The following is a 26,078-nucleotide window of genomic DNA, read 5'->3' as shown; positions in this document are numbered from 1 at the left end:
GAGGAAAATAAATGGCATAAAGGCAGTACAATACTCTAGAAAAGATTAAATCACATATCTGAATGCAGAGGGAAATGAGGCCTGAGTGAGTCAGGCACATTAGTAAAAGGAGGGAAAGAGGTTTTCTGTCTGACTTGTAATTTAGGATTGAACTTTGTGACAAAACTAACTTAGAGTTGCAACAAAATCAAAGAAAAAAGTGTTACATTATGTCATTTGCTGAGAGAAAACATTAAAGCACATTTGCAGAAAAAATTCAAGTTATTTAGAGATGAGATGACAATCTTACCATTTTTACTGATGTCGAGTTCTTTAAGATTAACTAAACTAGCAATAGTGGTTGGCAGATTTGAAAGGTCATTATCAGGAATACTTAGTTTTCGTAGAGCTTGACAGTTGAACAATTGCTGTAAAAGAAAATAATGATTAATTAGATCTCAATTTGGTTAAATCCATTCATACATAAACTGTGTAACAAAATTCAATTCACCATCTTTATAAATGTGGTGGTAAGAGGGCCGGACACAGAAGTCTCAACTGCTCCCACATCCATCCTCTCCATTGTTTTCAGAATGTTTTCACATCCCATCCCCATGTTAGTGCCTCACTCTTCTCTGCTACCCAGATTCAAAACCCAAGGCAGTCTATTTTTTTTCCCTTCTGTTTACTATTAATGTTCAATTTGCCACTGATCCTACTGATTTTTTTTTGAAATAATTTCTGGAATTGTCCCTTTCTTTCTATTTCCACAGCTACCAGGATGACCTCAATTCTCTTTTTCTGCAACCATGTGTTACTTCCATTTAATCATGTTGAGCAGTTGTTGATATGACATGCAAGAGCTGCAATACATTTGAATACAGGAACTCACATTTCCTTTGTGTCCTCCACACTGCTTTGTAAACATCTAGCAAATGAAACATTTAACCTCTGATATTTGGTGAATAAAATCACTAGCGATTGGTTCGTTTCTGCCATCAGTCCAAAGTACTAGGTGGGGAAGAGTCACATGTTAAAGCAATGGTTCTCAAATCCAGCATGATTTTAATCTCTGGTGGGTGAAGATGCTTGTTCAGAATGTGGGTCCTTGGGCTCTACCCACCGAACTACTGTTACAGTGGGTCTGGGATGGGGGTCAAAATCTGTATTTTTCAGAAGCACTCTAGTGATCTGGTTATTTTGATATAGGTGTTTCCAGTACCATATTTTGGAAAACAATAAGTAAGATTTTTTAGCTCTGTCCATCTCATCTTGACTACTCAAGATATGAACAGCTGGGATAGAATTTTTGATTCATTTCTGGAAGAATTATCTTAATGAGATCTTTTCTGTTTGACATTTCTAATTCTATTGTGCTGAATTTCCATAGATGAAGTCTCTGGTATCCATGACTATGCAATTGGCCCACAGTACACATAACCACTGCTTGTTCTTATATATAATTCATTATTTATAGGCAAAAACAATGTAGTACACGGTTGTTATTTCTTAACTCATTAGCTTTTTAAAAAATAGATTGTGTTGGCTGTTACTTAAGACAAAATACAAAGTTCCTTGCTTTTGGATAGTCATCTTCATCCTTACAAAGATTATTTGCAACACTTCATGCAGTGCTAAAATTTCAACACGCTATACAGAAATGTTGCTACTTCTTTTTATAAGACCTAAAAAAGAGAACTTTGATGGAGATAGTTTGAAAGAGATAGTTTCCTCTAACTACTAATTTTGCCTCTTAAAAAATAGAAAAACAGATGTCTACACTCATGGTAAAAGCTAATTTAAGTTTTTGTTCAGTCCCTGTCATTCTGTTAGGATCATTATATCTACATGCAATGGGATTAGCTATAGATTCATAGATTTAAAAAAACCAATTGCCTCATGACTGATGTTGGTAAGATGTATTAACTACTCTTTAGTTTGATTACTATAATCATTTATGAAAAGTTCAGACAAATGATTTCCAAAACAGAAGGTTTTTTTGGTAAATTCAAGTCTCATTACATCAGTTCTCAATTTCTCTCAAGAATTAACAGAGATCCTTTTACTCTTCTCCAATTTTAAATGAAGCCATGTCAAGAACAAAAGAAATAGAAACTCTGGAACACCCTACTACATAGAGAATCCAAGATCTCTCTGGTATAGAGGCTAAGAGCATGACATTTGGAGTCAGACTGATGTGGGTTCAAACGCCCTTCATCTACTTTCTAGCTGTGTGATCTTGGACAAGTTACCTAACATCTCTGAACCCTATCAATTTCCTCATCTATAAAATGGGAACAATAACATTACCTAACTTGAAGGGTTGTCGACAGGATTAAATGAGTTAATATATTTCAGCAATTCTAAGTCCTGCATTTTTTCACATATTAACGTCTTTGATATTTGGGATGCATCTTACAATCAAGAGACAGTTATAATTTTTAAGGAGTGTTTCTTTCTTAATGGTACTACAATAACGGTGTGCTTATAATCAATGGCCTTGGTTTTAACGAAATGAATTACTTGTAAAAATGTAAAACTGTGTTTGGCACATAATAAGAGCTTGATAAATGCTAGCCGTTATTAATATTTGTATGCACAGACACAGAGGCACGCCTATAATAATAATCTATTTCTTACTTTTCTAGATGATGAAGCCTTTGAAGGCAGGAGTCATGTCTGATTCATCTTGGTATCAACCTGTTCCAACATCGTGTATGTATACCAAAGTGACTAGCACAGTGTCTTGTACACAGTGTACGCTGAATAAATATCTTTGAAAGTATACTTAAATAAGTACAGAAGAAATGAGGAGAGTGTTCAGTTCCAGCTGAGAGTGGTATTTCACTGGATCTGAAAGTTCAGATAGTAAACAATCTCAGCGGAATCTAAATTTCATAAACAAAGCAGTGAACTTTTGAATATGAGTCATGATGTCTATAAATTGGCAAATAAATTAAGAAGGCATTTTAATGATTCTTTCAACATTCAAGCTTTGAATGAAAATGAAGTGAAGATGACTATGAAATAGCTGTAATTCTTCCATATAGTATAAAACAGCAAATATAATTAATACTTGATTACAGTAAGACTGTTAATGGTTATGGCTATCCTGCCTTTCATTTGCTAATGATATTTTACATTTCAAAAACAATAAAACTGTTTTGAGTCCTAAAATATTTGTGTTCTAAAGTGTTCTTTTTCTTGGGCTAAAGGAAGCAATTTAACTCTGACAGAAATTGGTTTGAGAAGGGTATGCAATTTAAATTACTGACTCCAAAAAGTAATAGCTAGGTGTTTTCTAAGAGAGCTGACACAAAAGAGAAAGGTCTGAGTGTTGAAAATAAAAACATATTTGGGGCCAAAAATGTATATTCTAAAAAGTATTATTTATTCATTTATGGAAAACCATTAATTGATACCTGCTATGAACTAGACACTATGCCAAGTGCAAGGGACACACACAGTGAATAAGACACAGCCACTGAGCTCATTGCTTACATTTTAACATTTAGGCAACAAATTAAATGCAATGTGAGAAAACTATGCCAAGGTAAATATCAGGTGTGATGAAAACACAGTAGATTATGTTCATAATGGTGGTGGGGTTGACTCATGAAAGTACTCCTGAAAGAGGTGATACAGAATTGGATCACCAAGAGCCAGCACAAGTTATCCTGATGAAGGCAAAAGAGGGATAATGTTGCACCTTTCTTGTAGCATCTAAAGATACTCCCAACTCAAAGAATGTAACTCAAACTAGTCTCAGACATTTGATAGCATAAGGAGAGTTAGATCTTGGAGTGAAAGCTCCGAGTATACAACATCTACATACATTTAAAATATATTTATTGAATACTTATTACATGCTATGGTCTATATTCAGCACTGAAGATAAAGACATGAAAAGATATCATCAATTTCTGTTTTTAGTTGAATGGTGGACTAAATATTCAAAGAAAAATCTTTTAGTGCAGCAAAACTACACAAACACACACACAGACACAGACACACACATTCTTTTAACACACCACTGAGCTCTGGTAGTAGACTATAGGAATTCCTTAAATTCCAGAATAACAAGAAAATACTAACAAATAGAGTTAAGTGGGTCTGCATTTAGCTTTTGATCTGGTGGTATCTCTTGGTCTCTGGTGGCTGAAGGTTGACTTCTTTTTGGAAGCAGAAGGATAGAAGATTGCTTGGGGTCTGAACAGAGCTAGAGACCGGCTTAGAGACCACTCCATATGGAGTTGAGGGTTCCCAAGGGTGACACTCTCAGCAAACTAGAAAAACTGAGTCCTGCAAAGGGAGTCAGTCAGTGGGGAAGGCGTGCCTTTCTCAGTTTTGGCTCTGAGTGAAGGGAGAAGAAAGAAGAAAAAAGAGGGAGAGAAGGAGGAAGAAAAGAAAGAGAGAGAGAGAAGTGAAAGAAGGAAGAAAGAGGAATGATAAAGAAGAAAGAAATAAGAAAAGGAAGAGAAAGAAGGAAGAAAGGAGGGGAGGAAGAAAGGAATGGATGGAGAGGGAGAAGGAAAGGAAAAAGCAAGGAAAAGGAAGAAATAAAAAGACACAGAAAGAAAAAAGAAAATCAGTCTTCTAAGGATACCAACCACAAGCCTAACTTCCCCTAGGTTAGGGACTGGAATTCACAGTATCTACGAGGCTCCCTACAACCCAATCTGGAGTCACAGGTGGTCCTGTGTTAGCATTGCCCCTATGTGCCTGGTAGAAGTAAACATAAATCTCCCCTGAAGGAATGAACTTTAAATTCAGGTCTCAATGAATTCCTACAGATAAAGTTCCAAGAAACATGGCATCATCAAAAAAAAAAAAAAATCACTGCATATATGATTAAATAATCTACCTGAATGAGATGCTGCAGAAAAACAATCTTGCTGGTAAGAATTATAAAACACAAAATGCAAAATAAATGCATTTAATATACTTAAAGAAATAAAAGTGGGATTTGAAAGCATAATGATAAAACAAGAGATTATCAAAGAGAGCTCAGTAGATTAAACATTGCTGGAGAAAGTAATAGTAAACTAGATGTTAAGAAGTTAATGTAGAATGAATGACAGAATGAAAGACAAGGAGATGAAAAATACAAAAGACTGGTTAAATGACATGAAGCATAAAGTAAGAAGATATTTTTGAAATTCTAGGAAAAATTAGTAGAGCAAAAGAGAATGAGATGGCTGAGGAATTCCAGAATGATTGAGAGACACATCTTCAGATTGAGCAAGCTCAACAAATTCTAGACAAGATAAATGAAAAGAAACCTACATCTAGACTTATATGAAATTGCAGAGTATCAAAGGCAGTAGATCTGCAAGAAGGAATAGCAATAAAATGAAAATTTTTTTAAAAAGGAAAATGTGTGGTTAAATCTAAACAAACACTGGCTATATAAAACAACAACAAAACGTCTAATTGTGAGATTAAAAGATCAATATAGGTCAAAACAGTATGGTAGTGGCATAAAAATAGACATATAGATCAACGGAACAGAATTGAGAGCCCAGAAATAAACTCACTCATATACGGTCAACTAATGTTTGACAAGGGGGCTGAAAAGAAGCACCGGGGAAAAGGACAGTATCTTCAATAAAGTGTCAGGAAAACTGGATAACCACATGCAGAAGAATAAAATTGGACCCCTATCCTATAGCACTCACAAAATATTAACTCAAAATGGATTAAAGACTTAAATGTAAGACCTGAAGCTGTAGAACTACTAGAAGAAAACATAGGGAAAAAGCTCTTTGACACTGGTCTTGGCAAAGGCTTTTTGGATATGACACAGAGGTTGTAGGGTGAGTGAAATGGGTGAAAGGGGTCAATTGTATGCTGATGGACAGTAACTAGACTTTTGGGGTGATCACTTTGTATTTTACACAGATGTTGAATTATAATGTTGTACAACCTGAAATTTATGTAATGTGATATACCAACTTTACTTCAGTTAAAAAAAAAAAGTGCAGGTGGCGTAGTGGTTGAATTTGTGTGCTCTGCTTCAGTGGCCCAGAGATCGTGGGTTTGGATCCTGGGCATGGACCTACACACCGCTCATCAAGCCATGCCGAGGTGGTGGCCCACATACAAAAAATGTAGGAAGATTGGCACAGATGTTAGCTCAGTGACAATCTTCCTCACCAAAAAAAAAAAAAAAAAAAAGTGCAAGCACAAATAAAGAAATGGGACTACATCAAACTAAAAACTTTGCGCACAGCCAAAGAAACAATCAACAAAATGAAAGGCAACCTATGGACTGGGAGAAAATATTTGCAAACCATTTCTCCAATGAGGGATTAATATCCAAAATATATAAAGAACCAATACAACCGAACACCAAAAAAAAAAAATATGATTAAAAAATGGGCAAAAGACTTGAATAGACACTTTTCCAAAGACACACAAATAGCCATGAAAAGATGCTTGACATCACTAATCATCAGGGAAATGCAAATCAAAACCACAACAAGATATTACTTCACGTTTGTTAGAATGGCTATTATCCAAAAAAAAAAAAAAAAAAAAAAAAAGCAAGAAATAACAAGCTATTGGCAAGGCTGTGGAGAAAAGGGAAACCTTGTGCACTGTTGGTGGGAATGTAAATTGGTACAGCCACTATGAAAAACAGTGTGAGGTTCCTCAAAAAATTAAAAATAGAACTACTAAATGATCCAGCAATTCCACTTCTGGGTATATACTCAAAGGAAATGAAAACCCTATCTCCAAGAGATATCTGTACCCTCATACTCATTGCAGTATTATTCACAATAGCCAAGACATGGAAACAACCTAAGTGTCCATCAACAGATGAACAAATAAAGATGTGTCATATATATACAAAGGAATATTATTCAGCCATAAAAGAGAAGGAAATCCTGCCTTTTGCAACAACATGGATGGACTTTGAGTGTATTATGCTAAGTGAAATAAGTCAGACAGAGAAAGAAAAATACTGTATGACCTCACTTGCATGTGAAATATAAAAAAGCCGAATTCATAGAAATAGAGAGTAGAATGGTGGTTGTCAGGGGCTAGGGGGTGGGGAAAATGGAAAGATGTTGGCAAAAGGGTACGAATTCCCAGCTCCAGGATAAATAAGATCTGGGGCTCTAATGCACAGCATGGTGACGATAATTATCAATACTGTATTACATACTTGAAAGTTTTTAAGAAAGTAGGTCTTAAATGTTATCACCACACACGCACACACACACACACAAATCATAATTATGTGAAGGGATGGAGATCTGGTGCCTTATTGGCACCTTATTACCTTATTGTAGCAATCACTTTGCAAAATATACATGCATTTAGTCGTCACACTGTGTACCTTAAACTTACATATGTTATATGTCAATAATATATCGATAAAGCTGGGAAAAAATCAATGTAGAACTAAAATTCTGAACAATAAAGCCATACGTACCAGGAAAGAGATAATCAAATTAAAAACATTCTCAGAAATTTGCATTGTTTGGGAGGAGGGTAAATATACTGGCTAACTTTATATTAAAGTTAAATATGTATGTTAAAATTTCTAGAGTAACAACTAAAGAAATATAAGTAAGGTGTATAATTTCCTAGTGGGTAGAGGCAAAGCAAGTGGAATGAGATAAAGATAAAAAAAAGATCTTTAATAAATATAACGGAAAACAAGTAAATACTTAGAAGAAGAAAGATAAAAAAAGAGTGGAATAAATTAATGCAAATATACCAGTAGTTGCCATCAATAAATATGGATTAATCTCTCCAATTATAAAACAAAGACTATTGGAGTGGATTCAAATTAAAAATAATCAAGCTTCATTCAGTGATACACCCAAAACTTGAAGGAAAAATCATAAAACTTGCAAAATTCACCAAAAGAAATTTTATGCAGCAATATTAATTTAAAACAAAATGCATTACTAGAGAGATAGTGACCGCATGTTAATACACATTTCGGCTCACCAGGAATATATAATTCTAACTTGTATGTACCTAGTATCATAGCTTTAAAATATTTAAAAAAATTTTTGACATATCTACAAACGTACTATCATAACAGGGTATTTTAACACATATCTCTCAATGATTGATTAAAAACAGACAAAAAGAAAAGAAAAGCTATAGAAGAATGATGGCCACTAGCTTGTTATAGTGGACACATAAAGAACACTGAAGTCAACTACTATGGAACACTTTTTTTTTTTGTGAGCAAGAGTGGCCCTGAGCTAACATCTATTGCCAATCTTCCTTTTTTTTTGCTTGAGGAAGATTAGCTCTGAGCTAACATCCGTGCCAAGCTTCTTCTATTTTGTATGTGGGTCGCCGTCTCAGCATGGCTGAGGAGTGGTGTAGGTCCGCACCCAGGATTCGAACCCGCGAACCTGGGCTGCCAAAGAGGAGCATGCTGAACTTAACCACTACACCATGAGGTCAGCCCCTAGAATACTTTTTTACAAAGCATATATGAAAAATTTGCAATTAACCATATACCTGACACAAAGGAACTCTCAACAAACTTCAAAGAATTGGTAAAAAAAAGACCAAATTCTTGGACCAAAATGCAACTAAATTTATAAATTATTAACCAAAAGATAACTTTAAAAGCTTTTATATTTGGGTATATATGAACTTAAATTTAATAACTCATGGGTCCTAGAAGAAATCATACTGGAAATTATGAAATATAAGCAACTGATAATAAAATATTATACACTAAAAATGGCAGGATATAGCTAGAATAACTGGGAGTAAATTGTGGCCTCAAATGCTTACATTAGGAAAGATAAAGGGGTGAAGATGAATGAATTAAGCATGCAGCTTAAGAAGACAGAAAAAAGATAGCAGAATGTAGAGGGGAAGCTACAGCAAAGAAAAGAGTCCCTCACGACTCCCAGCAGTCTGTGAGGTAGGAAGGACAGATTCTGAAACAAGCACCACACCGACAGCTCCTCAAGCAAAGGAGCCATGAATTTCTCGGGTCATTGTGTGCATCTTATGATCATTTTTGTCTTTTAAATACTTTTATTATAAAATACACATACACAAGAGTGTATATAATATATATGTTCTTTTAAAATTATGATAATAAACCGAAGACCCATATTCCTCAATCCAGTTTAAGGAAGCTACTTAATGCCCCTCCCAATCACATCCCTTTGTCTCCTACCCGACCATTGAGAGGCAAACAATTTCTTGAATTTCATTTTGCTCATTCCCTCACTTTTCTTCATACTTTTACCACAGGTCTAGCAATCCTAAAAATATATATTGTTTAGATCTATCTTTCTACGAATGGAGTAATATTGTATACTTTCTTCTGCAACTTTACTTTTTCTGCAATATTATGTTATTAACATTATTCCATGTTGATGTATATAATCTATGCATTCATTTTTACTACTTTATGCTTCATATAACAATTTTCTTATATAGTCTACTGTTCATAGACTTTCGGGTTGTCTCCAATTTTTTCTAACATGAACATTGCTGCTAAGAATATTCTTACATACATCTGCTTCTGTACATAACGCAGTCTCTCTGAGGAGGTAGGCATATGTTCAAATTTACTAAGTAATAGAAATTTTTTCCAATGAGGCTGTAACAATTTAAATTTTCACTAACAGGGATAAGAATTCTTACTTCTTCATACCATTACCAAAATTTGATATTTTCAGACTATTTAACTTTGTCCAATCTGTGATGTGCAAAATGGTAACACATTTTACATAATTACTAATAAAATGGAACATCTTTTCTTGTTTTATTCATTTGAAAGAGTTCATCACATATTCTGGATACTAATTTTTTGACGGTTCTCTCAATATGTGGCTCATCTTTCCATTCTTTTTATGGTATCTTTTGATAAAAAGACATTTAGAGTAGTCAAATTTCTCTCTCAGTTTTCATATGTGCAAATGGTCTCCTATTTCTTTTTTCTCCTAAAAGTTTTAAAGTTTTGATTTGACTCACTTGGAATTTATTTCTGAGAATGATGTGAAGTAAGGATCCATTCTTTTCCCTTTATGGATGACCAGTTGTTCTAGCACCATTTTAAAAATAGTCCATTATTTCTCCACCGATTTGCAAGACAAGTTCTGTTGTATATCTGATTTCCATGCAAGTGTGGCTCAGTGTCTGGACTTTCTGTTTCTTGTCCACTGGTCTATTTGTCTCTCTTTCATTCCAGCAGGGTCATCAGAAATCTATGACTGTGATCTGTGCTTGTGCTAGAGAAGAATGGGGAAGGAATACGAGAGAATATCTGGAGAAGGAAGAAGCAGTTCATCCCGGCTTAGAGAGAGGGGTAGTTCTGTGAGCAGAGGGTGGGGTAGGGAGGTAGGGATAGTTTGGGAAGAGCAGGGGAGTCCAGGCACCTGTACTAGGAGGAAAGGCTCAGAGGCATATTAGGAACAGCAAAAAATTAAAATTCTAAACTTTGTGGAAGGGAATAGAAAATGAAGGTTTCAGCCAGAAGTGAAAAGTTATAAGAGTCAGGGCTTTATCCTACAAGAGGTGTTCAGATGGTGATTTCTAATCATTTTTGAGTCAACATGGATGCTAGCTCCAGAAAAACACCCGCACGTACACACACACGCACGTGCACACACACACACATTTGCATTCAATTTCAAGCAACTTGCAAATCACCAGAAGCTCATGCATGGATCTGTGGACTACATTAAGGACCCCGGTCACAGGCCATGACATATTACTTCTAAAAAAGTAAATGTGATCAGGTCCATCTCCTGCTCATACTTTTTAAATGGCTCTCTACTTTCTTCAGGACAAAGGCCAAATTCTTTAATATGGCTTTCAGTGCCCTTCACCTCTCCAGTTTCTCATCTTGTCATTCCCCTGTCCCCTGTCTCTTCCTCATACCTTCCTCCCTACAGTCCTGCATTACCACCTCTCCAGCCTCACTCAGCAGCTGCCAGTTTCTGTGCCCACTGTGCTCTGCCTTGCCACCGCAAATGCCAAGTCCCCAGCTGAAGCTTTTTTCCATCCCACCCTATCCCACCTCCCCTCTACTCTCTTCTTCAAGCTCAGCCCTTTCCGTCACAGCCTAAGACCAGTTTACATGCTCCACTTGTGTACTTTCATAACATTCTCTATTTATCCCTACGGAAGTCCGGATGTTCCTCTTTTGGGATTATTTGACTGTAAGCTTCTCTAGCTCGTGCAGCATCTGCAGCATATAATGCAATTGTGCATTGTTCTTTCTCAGTAAATAGTTGTTCTTTCACGAATATTCTTCTGCAGAGGAGGGCAAATAACAAGATAGTCACCATTTCTTGAGTGCCTATTATATAGGTGCAAGGCACTAAATTATATTTTAAAATATATCATCTCTGCTTCTTGCAACAATGTTGCAAGGAAAGTATCATTATCCCTACTTTGCAGATGAGAAAACTCAGGAGAGTAGCTTTTACAAGGTCATACACCTAGGAAGTGCCAGAGCCAGCATTCAAATGCAGTTTTGTCTGGTCCAGAGCCATTTCCGCTGCAGCGCACTGCTTCCTCTGCACCGCCAGATCTGTGCTTTGGAAGGATAACTGATGACAGTTGGCAGCTGCCTGGGAGGGGAGAATGAATGAGACTGGTGGAACTTTGAGCCCATTGTAATGGTCCTAGGGGGATTAGGGAAGAAGATTCAGATTCAACGACTATCTATTGACAGCAAGGACCTAAATACCAGTAAATGTGAGTATATGCTACAGCACTTTGCTAGCACTGAAGGGCCACATAAATGCAAACTATTATAATTTGGATCAGCATTTTATTATCAACTGTACACTCAGGCTTGGAAAATTAAGGACACAATAAACATCATGAATGTGAATGACTATACCTCAGAACATAGTTCTTTAGAAAAAATAAGACATAAGCTGTTTATTTCTCTGCCATAAGTAAAAAAGTATTAGTGGCTTGTGAATTTGAAAAAAGATAAACCCGTTTCCTGAAAAGTTTCGTATAAGATCATAAATATTCAATGAGAGGGTAATTGATGCCATGTGTTGGCACAAGTGGATTCCACCAGGGAAAAGGACTGATCATCTAATGAGTTGGCATCGCTGAATGGCTGTTTCTTAGAAGTTCTTCCTTTGAATCCCTGTAAAAGTGCTGAGGCTGCCGCGTTTCCAAGGTCGTTTGAAAGCTGTTTCACAGAAATAATTATTTTGTGCACATTAAAATAAAATGTTTTAGAATTCTTTAGGTTAATACAAGTGTTAGTAATTGTCTTTAGTTAGAAAAGAGCCAGCTCAAAAATAATAGAGTAAAAAATGGTTTTACATATCCACTTGGTGAAATTGTAAGCTTCTAATTATGACATTCATTTATTTTTTTCTTCCTTACTTTTCTCTTCCTCCCTTCCCTCCCTCTTTTTCTTTCTTGCTGCTTCCCCTCCTTCCAGACTGCTCATATTCGGGGAACATCTCTGGTACATCTACTCAGTGACAGACACAGTGCCAGGACCCAAAGACGAGTATAAAGTATCCCCTTCCTCAAGTCTACAGTCAACTAGTGGTTACAAATACAGAAAAAAAAAATGTTATGTAACAAATAGTAAATAAACACTATAACAGAGACAGGGCTTTGCTTTGCAAAGTGCATTTTATTCCAAAAGAAACTTCCTAGACCTTGCCCTTAACCTAGATTATTTGGATGTGTGGATTTGCATGCCTTTCAAACTATTGTACGCTGCTCCCTCACATTTATATCCGCCCCTTAAATGTTCATAAGCCGGGAAGTGACTGACTCAGATTTTTGTTTTTGAGAAACAACTGGCACCTGTGATCAGAAGCAGGCAGGTGGGCGATTAGAAAACACCTAGGTGAAAAATAATGAGAGTCTTAGTTAAAGTACTGTCAGAAGGGGTGGGGAGGGAGATCCACTGGGAGGAGAAGTCATTAAGACTTGGTGCCAGAAAGAAGGGAGGATTTTGTGGCCCAACAGCACTGTAAGGTCTCCAGGAGCAGTGGAGCTGTGGGCTGGTGTGGGACGTGTGGGGCCGGACAAGTGCTGGTAGCATCAAATATGATTGCAGCTGTAGGAAAAGGAAACACTTACAATCCATTCCAGTGCATTCTAGCAATATTGAATGTGCTGTAGAGAAAAGCTCTTTTCTTCCTCACAGAAAGATGGCAACTACAATAAATACCCAGGCATTTTATCCTAGAAAACAATAAATATGACTGCTGTTGTTTTTAAAATACAGATCTTTTCAGCAACAATTTATATAAGGGCATTGTTGAATCATTTCTCCCTTTGGAACAGCAAAGTTATTTTAGCATTTGTCATTGTCTTAGAAGGAAGGGAATTTATCTGTTTTATTGGAATAACAGCTGTCAGTTTGAAAATCAAGGCATAGCACCTCGCCATACCCATTCTACTTGATAACAATTTGCATTTAAAAAATTTAAATGAAAATGTTCTTTAACTTACATATCCGTGATTACTTTACTTGATGATAGCAAGCTAATAACATAAAGAAAGACAAAGGAAAAAGTGAAAGCTGAATATAACAACCCCTCTTTAAATGTTCTTAATTTTGACGTAGCTTAATTGCTGCTAGTCATTTGGGGCAAATTCCTGAAGTCTCTATAATGCTTAAGACAAGTAATGCGTGTGTGTGTGTGTATGTGTGCACAGGTGTGCCTTGAGGGTTTCCTTTTGTTGCTTTCTTAGTAACTACTAGTTGGTAAAAAATTTTGGCTAATTGACATTTATAAAAGTATTGGCTTTGTCTGTAGAGAATAATCAATATGGTGTGTGAATAATTGGGTTAAATGGCATTAATTTAGACTTTGTTATTAGTATAAACTGATATATATATATATTTTATATATATATTTAATTTTTGCCTGTCTATGCCTTGATGTAAATTTGAACTAAAAACCCAACCTGTGCTGATTAGCCCTGCCCAGGTCAGTGAACCAGAGAAGATGGCTCATGGGATAGCTGGAGTCTCTTTTCCACTTGTAGTCATGAGGGAAAAATTATGAACTTTGAAATCAAACAGACCCAGATTTGAATTCTGACTCTACCCTTAACTAGCCCAACGCTATTGAACAAGTTCATACATTTTCTCTAAGGCTCAATTTATCATTTTAAAAACCCAATTAGATTGTGTTCTAGTCTTATCTTTAACAATGCACTTGAGCCAAGCAGACTTCCCTGACCCCTCGGCAAAACAGGATTAGTCGTCTCTCAACTGTGGTTTTGTATAATCTTGTGTACATATTTCTACAATCTACTTTTACAAAATCATATTATAATTACTTATGCAACAAATATTTAGTGAGATCCTGACTTTGGACCAAACATTGTGTTTACTGCTGAAACAGAGATCAAACAGACATAGTTCCATATTCTAGTGTCTTTCTTCTTCAACTCTATTTCCCTAGAATAGAGTGGGTATTCAATAAATATATATGGCATGAATAATGACCATAGGTTTGGTGAGTGCAATTGGAGAGCTGGACACATGGTAATATGGAGGCACAGAGGAGAGTTCAATAACCGGCCAGTGAAGAATGAAGGCTGTGGGAGGAGGTGACAACTGAGATGAATCTTAAAGTAGCACATGAGGCAGAGGAACAGCATGAGCTTAGAGGCAAGAAAGTGTTCTGTGTTTCAGGAACACTTCATGTGAGAGCAGAAGTAAGAGAGTGGAGAGATAGGCTGTAGGTAGACAACAGGAGGCCTCATACTACCGTTATGTGCTCAGTTGCATGGTCTTTTCCTATAAGTTGGAGAGGAGACAGGGGACAGCTTTAACCTAAGTTGTGGCCTGGTCATATTTACATTTGGATATATCACTGTTGGCTGTGTGAAGAATAAATTGAGGGAAAAAAAGTAGGTTTAAGATATATCAATAAGGACACTGCTCCATTAGTCTGCTAAGAGATGATGAGGGCTGGACAAAGTCTCTGTTCATTGGGTGGAGAGGTGAGGTTAGATTTAAGAAATATTTAGGTGGCAAAATTGACACAACTTGATTTGATGCAGCAGGTAAGTAGGAAGAGTAAAGGATGACAGGGTCCTGGTATTGGGACTGAATGGATAGTCACCAACAGAGACAGAATATAGGACAGAAGACAGGTTTCAGGGGGAAATTAGACTTGTTAAATGTAAATATTCAAGTAAATCCAGAAGCACATATAAATCTGAAGACTGAGAGAGAGGGCTGAGCTGGCAAAATAGATTTGTGAGTCTTCAGTGCAGTAGCTGAGAACATGAGAATGGATGAATGTGATAGCCTCTAGAGACAACGGGAAGACCACGAAGCTCTCCTCTCCTCTCCTCTGATGCTGTTATGGTAAAAGTCACAAATGAAACTTTATTGCCTGGTCTAATGGATTATCTAGTTTTTGCCTTACTTGGCCTCCCTATTCTATTTGACAAAGTCATCACTCTCCCCTCTCTCGGTTTCCCTGGCTGTTCTTCTAAACAGAGTTGTGACTTCTGTCTACTAGCTCCCCCATGCCCTGCCCTGCTGGCCTTGGCCCCGCTCTGTCTCTCCTAAGAGTTAGAGCTTCTCTGCTGGCCGGCGGCGGCCGTGCTTCACTGGCAATGACAGAAGCAGCCATCATTAAAGTTAACAAGTAAATTCATGTGGTAAATGTATAGTACAAGCTTTTATGTAGTCAGTTCTTAATTATTTAGAACAAAGAAAGAGAACCTTTATTCCTATTAAAGGCCACTGACACAGAGAAAAGAGACAATTGAGAGCCATGGGAGTAAAATTCAACATAATTAACCTTTGTTGCCATCTCAAAAAAAGAGAACAAACCTTTAATTCATCCACTTAAAATTTAAAGAACAGAAAACTTAAATCTCTAGGCAATAAATACCACATACACACACACACACTCACACACACACACACACGCACACACTCACACACACACACTCACACACTCACTCACACACACACACTCACACACACATATACACACACACTCACACACATATACACACACATATACACACACTCACACACATACACATATACACACACACACACACACACACACACACTCACACACATATACACACATGCCAGAATGAAAAATCCAAAGCAAGGCTACATTGTTCCCAGGAAATCAAGAAGCAATAAAAAGGTTTTAAAGAGAGAAATAGAATATTGGTATTTCCTCTAATCTCTGGTATAGATTTAACTCATTTATTGCTGTTTTGGGTTCATTACAGACACAGCAAACTGCCTCTTTGTATAGAAAAGATAAATATCTCTAATATTTTGTTAAAAATAAATTTTCACATAAATTTTGGAAGAAAAGATATCTGCAAATGATTTTCTCTCTTTTTATATCACTGTTAATTTAGAAAAGAAAATAATTTCCTTACTATAGAGTGGGACTATCATTTCTTATTTTAAAGAAAAAAGTCAACTTTTTGATGTTCTTTATGATACTGCAGCTCATAACAACTGCCACCATTTGTTGAAGATTTTACGTTTTGCCAGGCTCCATACTCACACTTATACATATTATGTTATTTTACCCATAACAATGAGAATTACCACAAGGTCAGTAGATGACAAAAACAAGGTACAGGTAGAACCATCCCGCAAGGTGGATGTTATCTCCTAGTCAGGGCGGAAACAGATGGAGAACCTTCCCCAATCTAGGTTCAAATTCAAATCCGCCTGATTCCGAAGCCCTGGTGCTTTCTGCCGCGCTACCCCAGACATTTCGCTTCTGACTGCCCTGCGTCTCGGCACCCAGAGGCTCTAGTGGAACTTTGGCGCTGACCTTTGAAGTTAAATAAATGCTGGCTAGCAGGCAATAAGCGTGAGCTTACATTATTCGTATCTTTTGCTTCTCTTCTTTCCCATCATTTCTCAGCACCTGAGGGACTTTTCTTTATCTCTGAAGTCTAGTGGAGGGTCTCTCAAACTTCTACCACAGTACCTCTAACCACAGAATACAGCGAATGTGATTGGTTATCTTTGCAGTGCAGATGAATTTTGCATTTGATTCCATAACATATTCACATTTCTCTCTCAGAAATCTTTTAATTAATTGTCATCCCAGAAAAATGTACCACATGTACGCTATGGTAGATCCTAACTCATGGCCTCATGTATCTGTGCTAATTTTTGGAAGCAGATGTTCACATGGTGATTTGTACATATGACTACAGGCCAGTTCTCTGGAAGGTCAGCCTCACAATCACACTGAAGTAATCCCATGTTCCTACAACAAGGTGAGAATGGCCTGACTCCCCAGGAGTCCCTGATGAAGAATCGGATCTCGAAGAGGGTCTAAATCAGAGAGAGCATTCCACAATCGCAGCAATTTGGACTCACTTCTAGAATGAACTCAGCCTTTAGGGAATTGATGGAGGATTATTTCTCCAGAGTACAAAAAAAACGTGTTTTTTTCCTGACGTTGCTTCATTTTTTATTTCCTTAGTTTTCTATGCATCTGTCCTTTAAATTCCTAGAGAAATTAGAGTATAATTTCTCTACAGAATTATACTCTTGAGAAATAACCCTCCGTTAATTCCCCGGAGGATGATGTCCTTCTAGAAGCGAGTCCAAATTGCTGCATTAGTAGAATGCCCTCTCTAATTTAGAATCACTTCACATACCAAGGACTGAGTCAGGAAACGAATAACATTTAAACATAATAATCAGTTAATAACCAATATAAGAACTAGTGAAAAGAATAGATAGCAGATATTGACCCATCTTAATCAACTTACATTTTTACTTTATATGTCATTTAATTTGTTCAAACGATATTTTATAATTTACTTGAGCATTGGACATTTATTATTGTGTCTTATTGATCATTTTCAAAAGGAAGTACCATAATAAGGTCAGATTTGGTCAGATCTACCAAAAGCCTCACCTCTGGTACTTTTCTTTTCCAGCTCAATTCTCCCTCTTTCTATTTTTTTAAATTAATTTTTATTTATTTTTTATTTTTATTTTTTTTTGTGTGTGAGGAAGATTAGCCCTGAGCTAACATCAGTTGCCAATCCTCCTCTTTCTGCTGAGGAAGATTGGCCCCGGGTTAACATTGGTGCCCATCTTCCTCTACTTTATATGGCTGGCCACCGCAGCATGGCTTGACTAGCGGTGCTTTGGTGCGAGCTTGGGATCCGAACCTGTGAACCCCAGGCCGCCGAAGCGGAGCGTGTGCACTTAACTGCTGTGCCACCAGGCCAGCCTCATTTTTTATTGTTATAGAAGCATTATATCAGTTCTTTGTCCTCTCCTTAGCATCCCACAATTCCTTTTCTAGAGGTAGTTGCTTTCAACTTTTTAAGCTATTATTTCTTGTATTTTCTTCTACATTTCTAGAGAATGCACATGCATTTATACTTGTGTTATCAGTTGTAGATATTACCTATTTAGTTCCTATTATGGCAGCTGAAAATTCACACCACTTCTCACCACCACAACCGCTCTCTTTCTTTTTCCTCTTCTTCCCGATGTACTTACATCCAACTTTTTTGCCAAATCAGTAGTTAATGCTGATATTAATAATGTTTATTTGCACACTGTGTTTTTACTCACAGAAAGTTTTTTTTTCTGAAGTTGCTTCAGTTTTTATTTGCTTGGTTTTCTATGCATTTATCCTAAATATTTTCAAATGCTCAACCAGCTTTGTCAAATGCCCAACAGTTACATTTCTAGATGCTAAAGCCATCAGATAAATTGCTGGGTCCACATTTTATTCTGGAGGAACTCACTCCTGTGCGTGGAGTCAGCTCCAATCTGGGCAGATTGCTCTCACTGTGATGCACACATGCCTTCCGTAGACATTCATCTGCTACTCCCCCAAACTACTCCTGGATTCCCACCTTCCTGTCTTTACTCCCACATCCTCTAGTAGAAACCCGGGAGTCACCTGTGACTCATTTGGCTCCCTCCTCTGAAATCAAGATATCAAACAGATGACCAAATCCAGCAAATTTTGCCTCCAAAAAGCCTCTCCAATCTGTGTCCTTTGTTCCATCCTCAGGGTCACTACCCTGGGCCAGGCCATCACCACCTCTCACAGATTTCTACAAGCTTTGCCTAACTGGTCTCCTTGCCTCTGGGTTTACCCTTTTATGTCTATTCTTAGTGCAGCTAAAACTATCTTCCTAAAACACATATCTGATCTTGCTGCTACCCAGACAAACCTTTAAGTGAATTTCCATATATTCCAGATAAAATTCAAACTTCCTATCTCAGCACGGAAGGCCTTTATACCTCCTCCAGCCTCACTGCTCCCATCGTCACTCTTGCGTTATTTCAGCAATACATCTTTCAGTGTCTGAAATATGCCTCATTTGCACTTTCTCTACTCACTCCCTTCTAGTGAACTCTTACTCATCTTTAAGTCTTAGTTGCAACGACATTCCTCAGAAAGGATGCTCCATTGAATGTTTCCAAACACCCAGTGGTTCCCTACCCGTCATAATAGACAACTTACTTGATGCCATTACTTAATGTCTGTCTTCCCTGCTAAAGAGTATATAAGTCTGTTCAATCACTATTTTCTCAGTGACCAGCAAAGTATCTGGCATATAGTGGACACTCAATTATTTTTTCATGAAAAATTTAATGAATATTCATATTAGGTTGTAAATTCAGTTTCCTACAGGAGCTAAACAGGTATATTCAAAGTTGGAGGACAGCCCAGATGGGATCTGTGGCAAACTAGATCTGAGCCATCTAATGAGCCCCATGATACTCAGTTCTCTCTTTTTTTAAGACAGGCCAGGTATCTGGACTTTCTTGTAAAATATGATATTTTATAAGTTGGCTACTGACTCATTTTTAAAAAATGGGCAGGCCAAACAAAACATGAGCTTGTTTTTGATCTCTGGGTGAAAGATAGACTCGTATGACCAGTGCTGATGTGATGAGGCTATTTCAGATATCTCACTATCTTTTGGTGTCTTTATGAGGATGCTTGGCAGATATCTCATATTTTGCATCTAAAACAGAATTTATCATGTTTTCCTACACACTAGGCCCTTCCCATATATCTTTTTTAATAATATCATTTTCCCAGTTCTCTAGGACGAAAATCTTATCATCCTTGATTCCTCCTTCTTGTTCACCCCCAAGTCTAGAGAAATGTTAAATTGTAGAATATCTTCCCTCAGATTAGTAAAGTGAAAAGAACATGGGATTGGGAGTGAAATAGGCCTAAACTGGTATTCTAACTGTGCCATTTTCTGGTTGTATAACCTTTGGTAAATTCTTTAACTTTACTGTGCTTCAGTGTCCTTACATTTAAAATGAGGATCACAAAACCTACTTGTCAGGGTTATTCTGAAGACAAAGGAGCTACTGCCTATGAAGTGTCCTGCACACAGTAGGTGCTCAATAAACATTTGTTGCATTTCCTGCCTTCTCCTCTTAGCTCTTTCACCTGTCTTCTTTTCAGTTTCTACTGCTAACATTGGTCAGGCATATGCAAACTAATATGGCTTTAGAAGAACTTGTCTCTGGCATCTGTTTCTTAATGACCCATCACTTCAAGAGGAAACTTTACAAAATAGAGCTAATTTGTACATTTAAGGCCCTCAATTCCTTTTGTAAATTATGTTCCTTTGTAACGCTAAGCTTCGTGCACGCCATTCTCCCGCCCCCCTCTCACTGAAAGATTGCCATTTCCCATCCTTTCACCTCACCGATTACAGCATTTATTTAACACATTGTGACCACTATCATTCGAACCAAATTTCAATATCCATCATGTCCCTCAAGTCTTACTAACCATCATCATCTGTACCCATATTTTCTTCCTTCTCTCTCATTAAAATGCCTGAAGTGTGCCTGTTCCTCTCAAAGGTGACCCCTTCGCACATTCTATGAATCCCATGCCCCTCTGCCTCCAGGACTTTGCTCCTATAATTATCCCATTGATTTCCTCCGTTTACTTTCTCCCCCTTTCTTCTAATTTATTCTCATTAGCGTACAAATGTGCTTCAATGTCATTGATCATAAAAAACAAACAAATAAAAAATACTTATCTTGACCTCAAATTTCTCTCTAGCTTGTCTCATTTCTCTGCTTTCCCTCACAGCAAAATCTCTGAAGAGAGGTGTGTAGACCCACCATTGCCTCTTCAAGCCACTTCACTGCGTGTTGACTCTACCACTCTTATCAAGGTCGCCAATTATTTCCATACTAGCAAATACAATGGTCCCTGCCCTGTCATCGAAGTCAATCTCTTAGTTTACCACTCTCCCTTCTTAAAACACCTTCTGTTCTTTTCTTAGTTTCCATGACAACACATGATTTCCTCCTATATCCACCACAACTCTTTTTTTCCTCGTTTTCGTCCTTTATCAATAGCAATTCTTTCCAAATTTCTTTTCAGGTGCTAATCTTCTATCTGCCAAATCCATTCCATTAGCAAATCCTATGAACTTTACCTAAAACGCATAGTCTGCAAAGCTTCCTTTCTTCACTACTATCAACCTAGTTGAAGCCACCAACCTCTCACCCGAATAACTACTGCAGCCTCTAATCTCCTTGCCTCCATTCTTGGCTTGTCACAATGCATTCCCACACTGCAGCAAGAGTGATATTTTGAAAAATATAGGTTACTTCTTATCACCTATTTCCTTAGAATCCTTCAGAGGCCCCTCGTCTCACTTAGAATAAAATATTAAGGCCTTCCCTGGCTTACTTGAACTTCATGGTTCAGCCCCACTACCTACCCACCTCTCCTACTGCATCCTATACCGCTCTCTCCTTCACTTATTACGCACTTGCCTTCTTTCTGTTCTTTGAACGCACCACACTCATTCCTACCCTAGAGTTTTCCCTCTGTCCGGAATGCTCTTTCTCAGATTTGCATGGTTGACTCCTCCCAGTCACCCAAAACTCAACATAAAAGGTCACTCCTTAGAGAAGCATTTACTGTCCTCTCAATCTGAAGTAGTCTCCCAGCAATTCCTTTGCTATATTTACATCGTGGCACTTGTCATTACCTCACATTTTCTTTTAAAAATTATTCTCATTCTCTTTTTGCAGCAATGTAGATTTTGTGAGAATAGGGACTTGTTGGTCTTGCTCAATAATGTATCTCTGGCTTCTAGAACAGTTGTCTACACATAATTGGTAATCAGGAAATGCTTGCTGAATGAATGAACAAATCAATGGATGTATTTTACCTAAAATTTGTTTTTTCATATCATTTCCCAAAAATTGGTAGTAAAAATAAGCAAATACGTTTTTAAAAATCTCATTGAAATGACTTCAGATTTGGGTAAAGGTTAGCAATAAATGACGGGATGAGTAAGTCTTCAGTTGGAAGATAAAACAGTTCACAAAACGACTGGGGTATCACAGAAGTCCCAGTTTATCACTGACACACATAATTGAGAGTTGTTGATACTACAAACTTTTGAAACAGTACAACATTTTAAAGAAAAATAGAAATCTGAGTAAGAAAAAATTATCCAATATTTGCCACAGATAGACTATGTTTTTTACAAATTTGTCCTTTATCTCTCTTTCCCTTGAGCCCTTAGATAGTCCACCCACATGATTTATTTTGTGAAAAAAATAACTACGCATTTGTATGCCAAAATAATTGCAATAAAAGAACAGATTTGGAGAAAGATGCTTCAGGCAAGAGATTAAACAGAGTCAAATTTTCATTATTTATGCATCACTCATGTGACAGTTTTATTCTGGACATGGTTTTTTTACATCTAGATAATTCTATACCTTTGCCCCTGGAGGACAAAATAATGCACCCTGAATATCTTTGAGGGAGTGAAAGAGTTGAAAAAGGTCATTTTTTTACCATTATTTAAACCCAGGATCTTAGGAGAGCCCTCCATAGATACATGTGTGTCTACTTGCATAAAATGCCAAGGTGACGGACAATTCTGTTCCTGCAAGACAAACTCTTCAGGAATAAGCTGTTATTGTGAAATTTAAAAAAATGAGGCAACTTTATGAAACAAGTGGCGGTTTTTATGTTCTACATTTGCAAATTTAGGCCATGTTTAATCTAGAGCAGAGCTTTTCATATTTTTCAATCATGACAATTATTTCATCAGCAACTATAGTGACACAAGAAAGATTCTTTTTGAGAAGAAGAAAAAATAATCAATGATCATTCAGGTTTTGATAAACTAAAATCACAATTATGAATGAGCATTTCAGAATTTGTCACCCAAAAGTATTTTTTTTGTGGCTCCTCTGATCTCATTAGACCTCTCACAAAATAAGCAAGTGTCCTTGATTTCAAATAAATTTATTTAAAGGTCTAAGAAAAACATGGCCTCAGGCTTCTAAACCCCTAAATATCAGTGAATAAAAAAAAGAATCAATAAAATTGAAGACATATGATATGTAGACTATTGGAGGACACTTTTTTTTTCTCTTGTCTGGCACCTTTTCTCCTTTTTCCATTAGCATCTTGACCTTGTGTTTACAGGCATCCCTCATTGTATATCATTTGAGGACGCATCTAGAATTTGAATCCTGAAGAACATCAGGATTACATGGGGGTGTCTGGAGGTTGCATCTCTCACGAGAGAAGCAGCATGCAGCCCACACCATCACTGTGCGGTGAATTCTGTGCAGCAACCCAGAGCTCTCGTTTCCTAACCTTTTCCCGTATAAAGTTCTTCATGCTCCTATTAATTTTATGAACTCCAGATATATTTATAATAAATGTTTATCTTTACCTAAAATGGTCGGTTGGTTTTTGTAGCCTACAATTAAAAAACAACAACAACAACAACAAAAAACCTGACACAACTGTAAACTCATATTAAATAGTAAATCTATAGCCATTTGTTCACCAATTAAATTTCTTTTTGTTATTGTAGTGCTATATTTTTGTAAATTTATATTAAGGAAGCAAATAAACTTTATCAAACAGACGCCCTTTCTCATAAAAATAAACCATTTCTCTTAACTCACGAGTTATATAACACTTTGCTATTTTCACAGTGCTTTCATATACTTCATATTTTTGATTCTCATCGCAATCCTAGGAGATGCTGAGGAACAGACTTGTTAGCATCTACTACAGATGAAGAAGCTAAGGTTCAAAGGGGTTAAATAATATGTCTGAAGTCACATGATTAATTAGTGTCAGAACTTGTGTTAAACCGAGGTCCTCTCTCTCCATAACTCTTTACATTGTACTGTAGAACTTCTGTGATAATAACCAGTAACTAGAGTCACTAGTTTCAGAACACTTCCTTTTATTATCATTTTTATCTATTTAAAAAGAATCTGAAATGAGTGAATCACAAAACATTAAGTTTGACAGGAATGTCAGAGGACTTATTCTCCCCTCCATCTCCATACTTATAAAAGTATGTTCCGTGACACCCCTCCTTTGGCTGCTTCTAGAGTCAGAGAGCACATTCAACATAATTGTTAACTTGAGAAAATATTATGTGCCAGCTCTAATTTATATGGATAAGGCTCTGAGAGATTGAGAGCAAGGAAAAAGTGCAGAGTGCACTGTATTAGGTAGCAGATTACGGAGGAGTCGCAAAAGTATCCCACTCACCTCAACCCCCAGGATCAGCATCAAAAATTGAAAAAAAAACACACAAAAAACTTAAATGAAACAGTTTTATTTTCTATGTCTCATGTAGATATGTTCCAACTTTTCCTGTCCTTCCTCACCTCTGGCCACTGTCAAAGGTCTTACTCTTTGTAAAACAATAGACACCCTATCGGAGGGTGCTATTTATGCTGATGTTTTATAGCAATGATAAAGTATTTAGGCAGTATCTTAACACTGGTTAACACAACTAAATTGCCCTAGAAATCTTCTAGAGATATAATTAAGCCTAAAATATTGTTGGGGGGAATAAGTGGCAGAGGTGGTGGGTGTTGTTATTTTGTATAAGGTAGTGGGATAAAGCTTCTCTGGTAAGGTGATGTGTGAGCAGAGACATGAAGGAAACGAGGTAGCAGGCCTCTCCCTGTGGGAGAGCCATGCAGGCAGAGGAAAGAGCAGGGGCCACATCTCCGAGCAGAGAGCTTGCCTGGCTCTTAGGGACAGGCTCAGTGCAAACGGCTCCAATACGGTTGTCACAGCCCATTTGCTGGTCATTAACTTGGAACTCTATTTTACCTGCTGGCTGCTGGCACGATTCAGGTGCATTTTTGCTGCTCATTTATTTTCTGAAGAGTCAATGAGGGTTTCTGCCATTTCATGGGCCAGTGGCTGGAGCCAGGCCATGACAGAATTTTCACCAGTCCAGAGCGCCCCTCTTGAATAAATTCCCGACTGTTCCCTATTGGATGATCAATGTTTCAGCTCCACAGCCCTGCACAAAGAGCCAGCATGGAGGAGTGAGCACCATGCCACTGTTTTCCCGTAGCCTTGCCTAGCACCTGGCTTCCCAATGTCTGTTTTCTTCCCAGGAGAAGAAACTGTAGATACGGAGGCTATTTCTTCTGGCATCTCTCAGCTTACTGACAATATTCTATATTGGATATGATATTCTTAAGAATTTACTTTCATTTTTTCTGTATACCTTTATGAAATTTCAATAATTGCTTAATTAAAAACAAAATACCAGAAGTTGGGTACTGGAGCTCAACTTCATGTGTACTGTGGACTACAAAGCCCCAAACTAATGGATTTGTTGAGAAAACAATTACACACATGTGCTATAGGAAAAAACATTTTACAGCAATTTGTTTGCATTTCCAAAAGTGTTATATCCTATGTTTAAAAAGGGTATATGGTATATCCATGCAAAGAAATATTATTTGGCAATAATAAGGGATGAAGTACTGATACATGCTACCATATGGATGAGCCTTGAAAATATTATGCTCAGTGAAAGAAGCCAGTTACAAAAGGCCCTATGTTTTATGCTTCCATTTGTATGAAATGCCCGGAATAGGCAAATCGATGGAGAAAGAGGTTGCCAGAGGCCAGAGGAAGCAGAGAATGTGGAGTGACTGGTAATAGGTGTAGTGTGTTTTTTTAGGGAGTGATTAAAATTTTCTAGAATTAGACAGTGGTTATGGTTGTACAATTCTGTAAATATAATAAAACCACTGAATCGTATACTTTGTAAGGGTGAATTTGATGGTAGATGAACTTTATCTCAATAAATCT

General features: G+C 37.2%; 1 protein-coding gene across 3 annotated transcripts in view; it reads right to left on the bottom strand.

The window, feature by feature from the left end:
- LRRC7 (leucine rich repeat containing 7) overlaps positions 1-26,078 on the bottom strand; it is a 395,243-nt gene that overhangs the window by 271,016 nt on the left and 98,149 nt on the right. For all 3 annotated transcript variants that reach the window (XM_058537060.1, XM_058537063.1, XM_058537067.1), the window contains exon 3: positions 290-407. In XM_058537060.1, coding sequence (XP_058393043.1) covers positions 290-407 — 118 coding nt within the window. The remainder of the gene's footprint in view (positions 1-289; positions 408-26,078) is intronic.

The sequence above is a fragment of the Diceros bicornis genome, chromosome 4, assembly GCF_020826845.1.
Source record: "Diceros bicornis minor isolate mBicDic1 chromosome 4, mDicBic1.mat.cur, whole genome shotgun sequence".
In the NCBI taxonomy this organism is placed as follows: domain Eukaryota; kingdom Metazoa; phylum Chordata; class Mammalia; order Perissodactyla; family Rhinocerotidae; genus Diceros; species Diceros bicornis.
The sequence above is the reverse complement of the archived record's forward strand: the minus strand, read 5'-3'. Positions and strand labels throughout refer to the sequence as shown.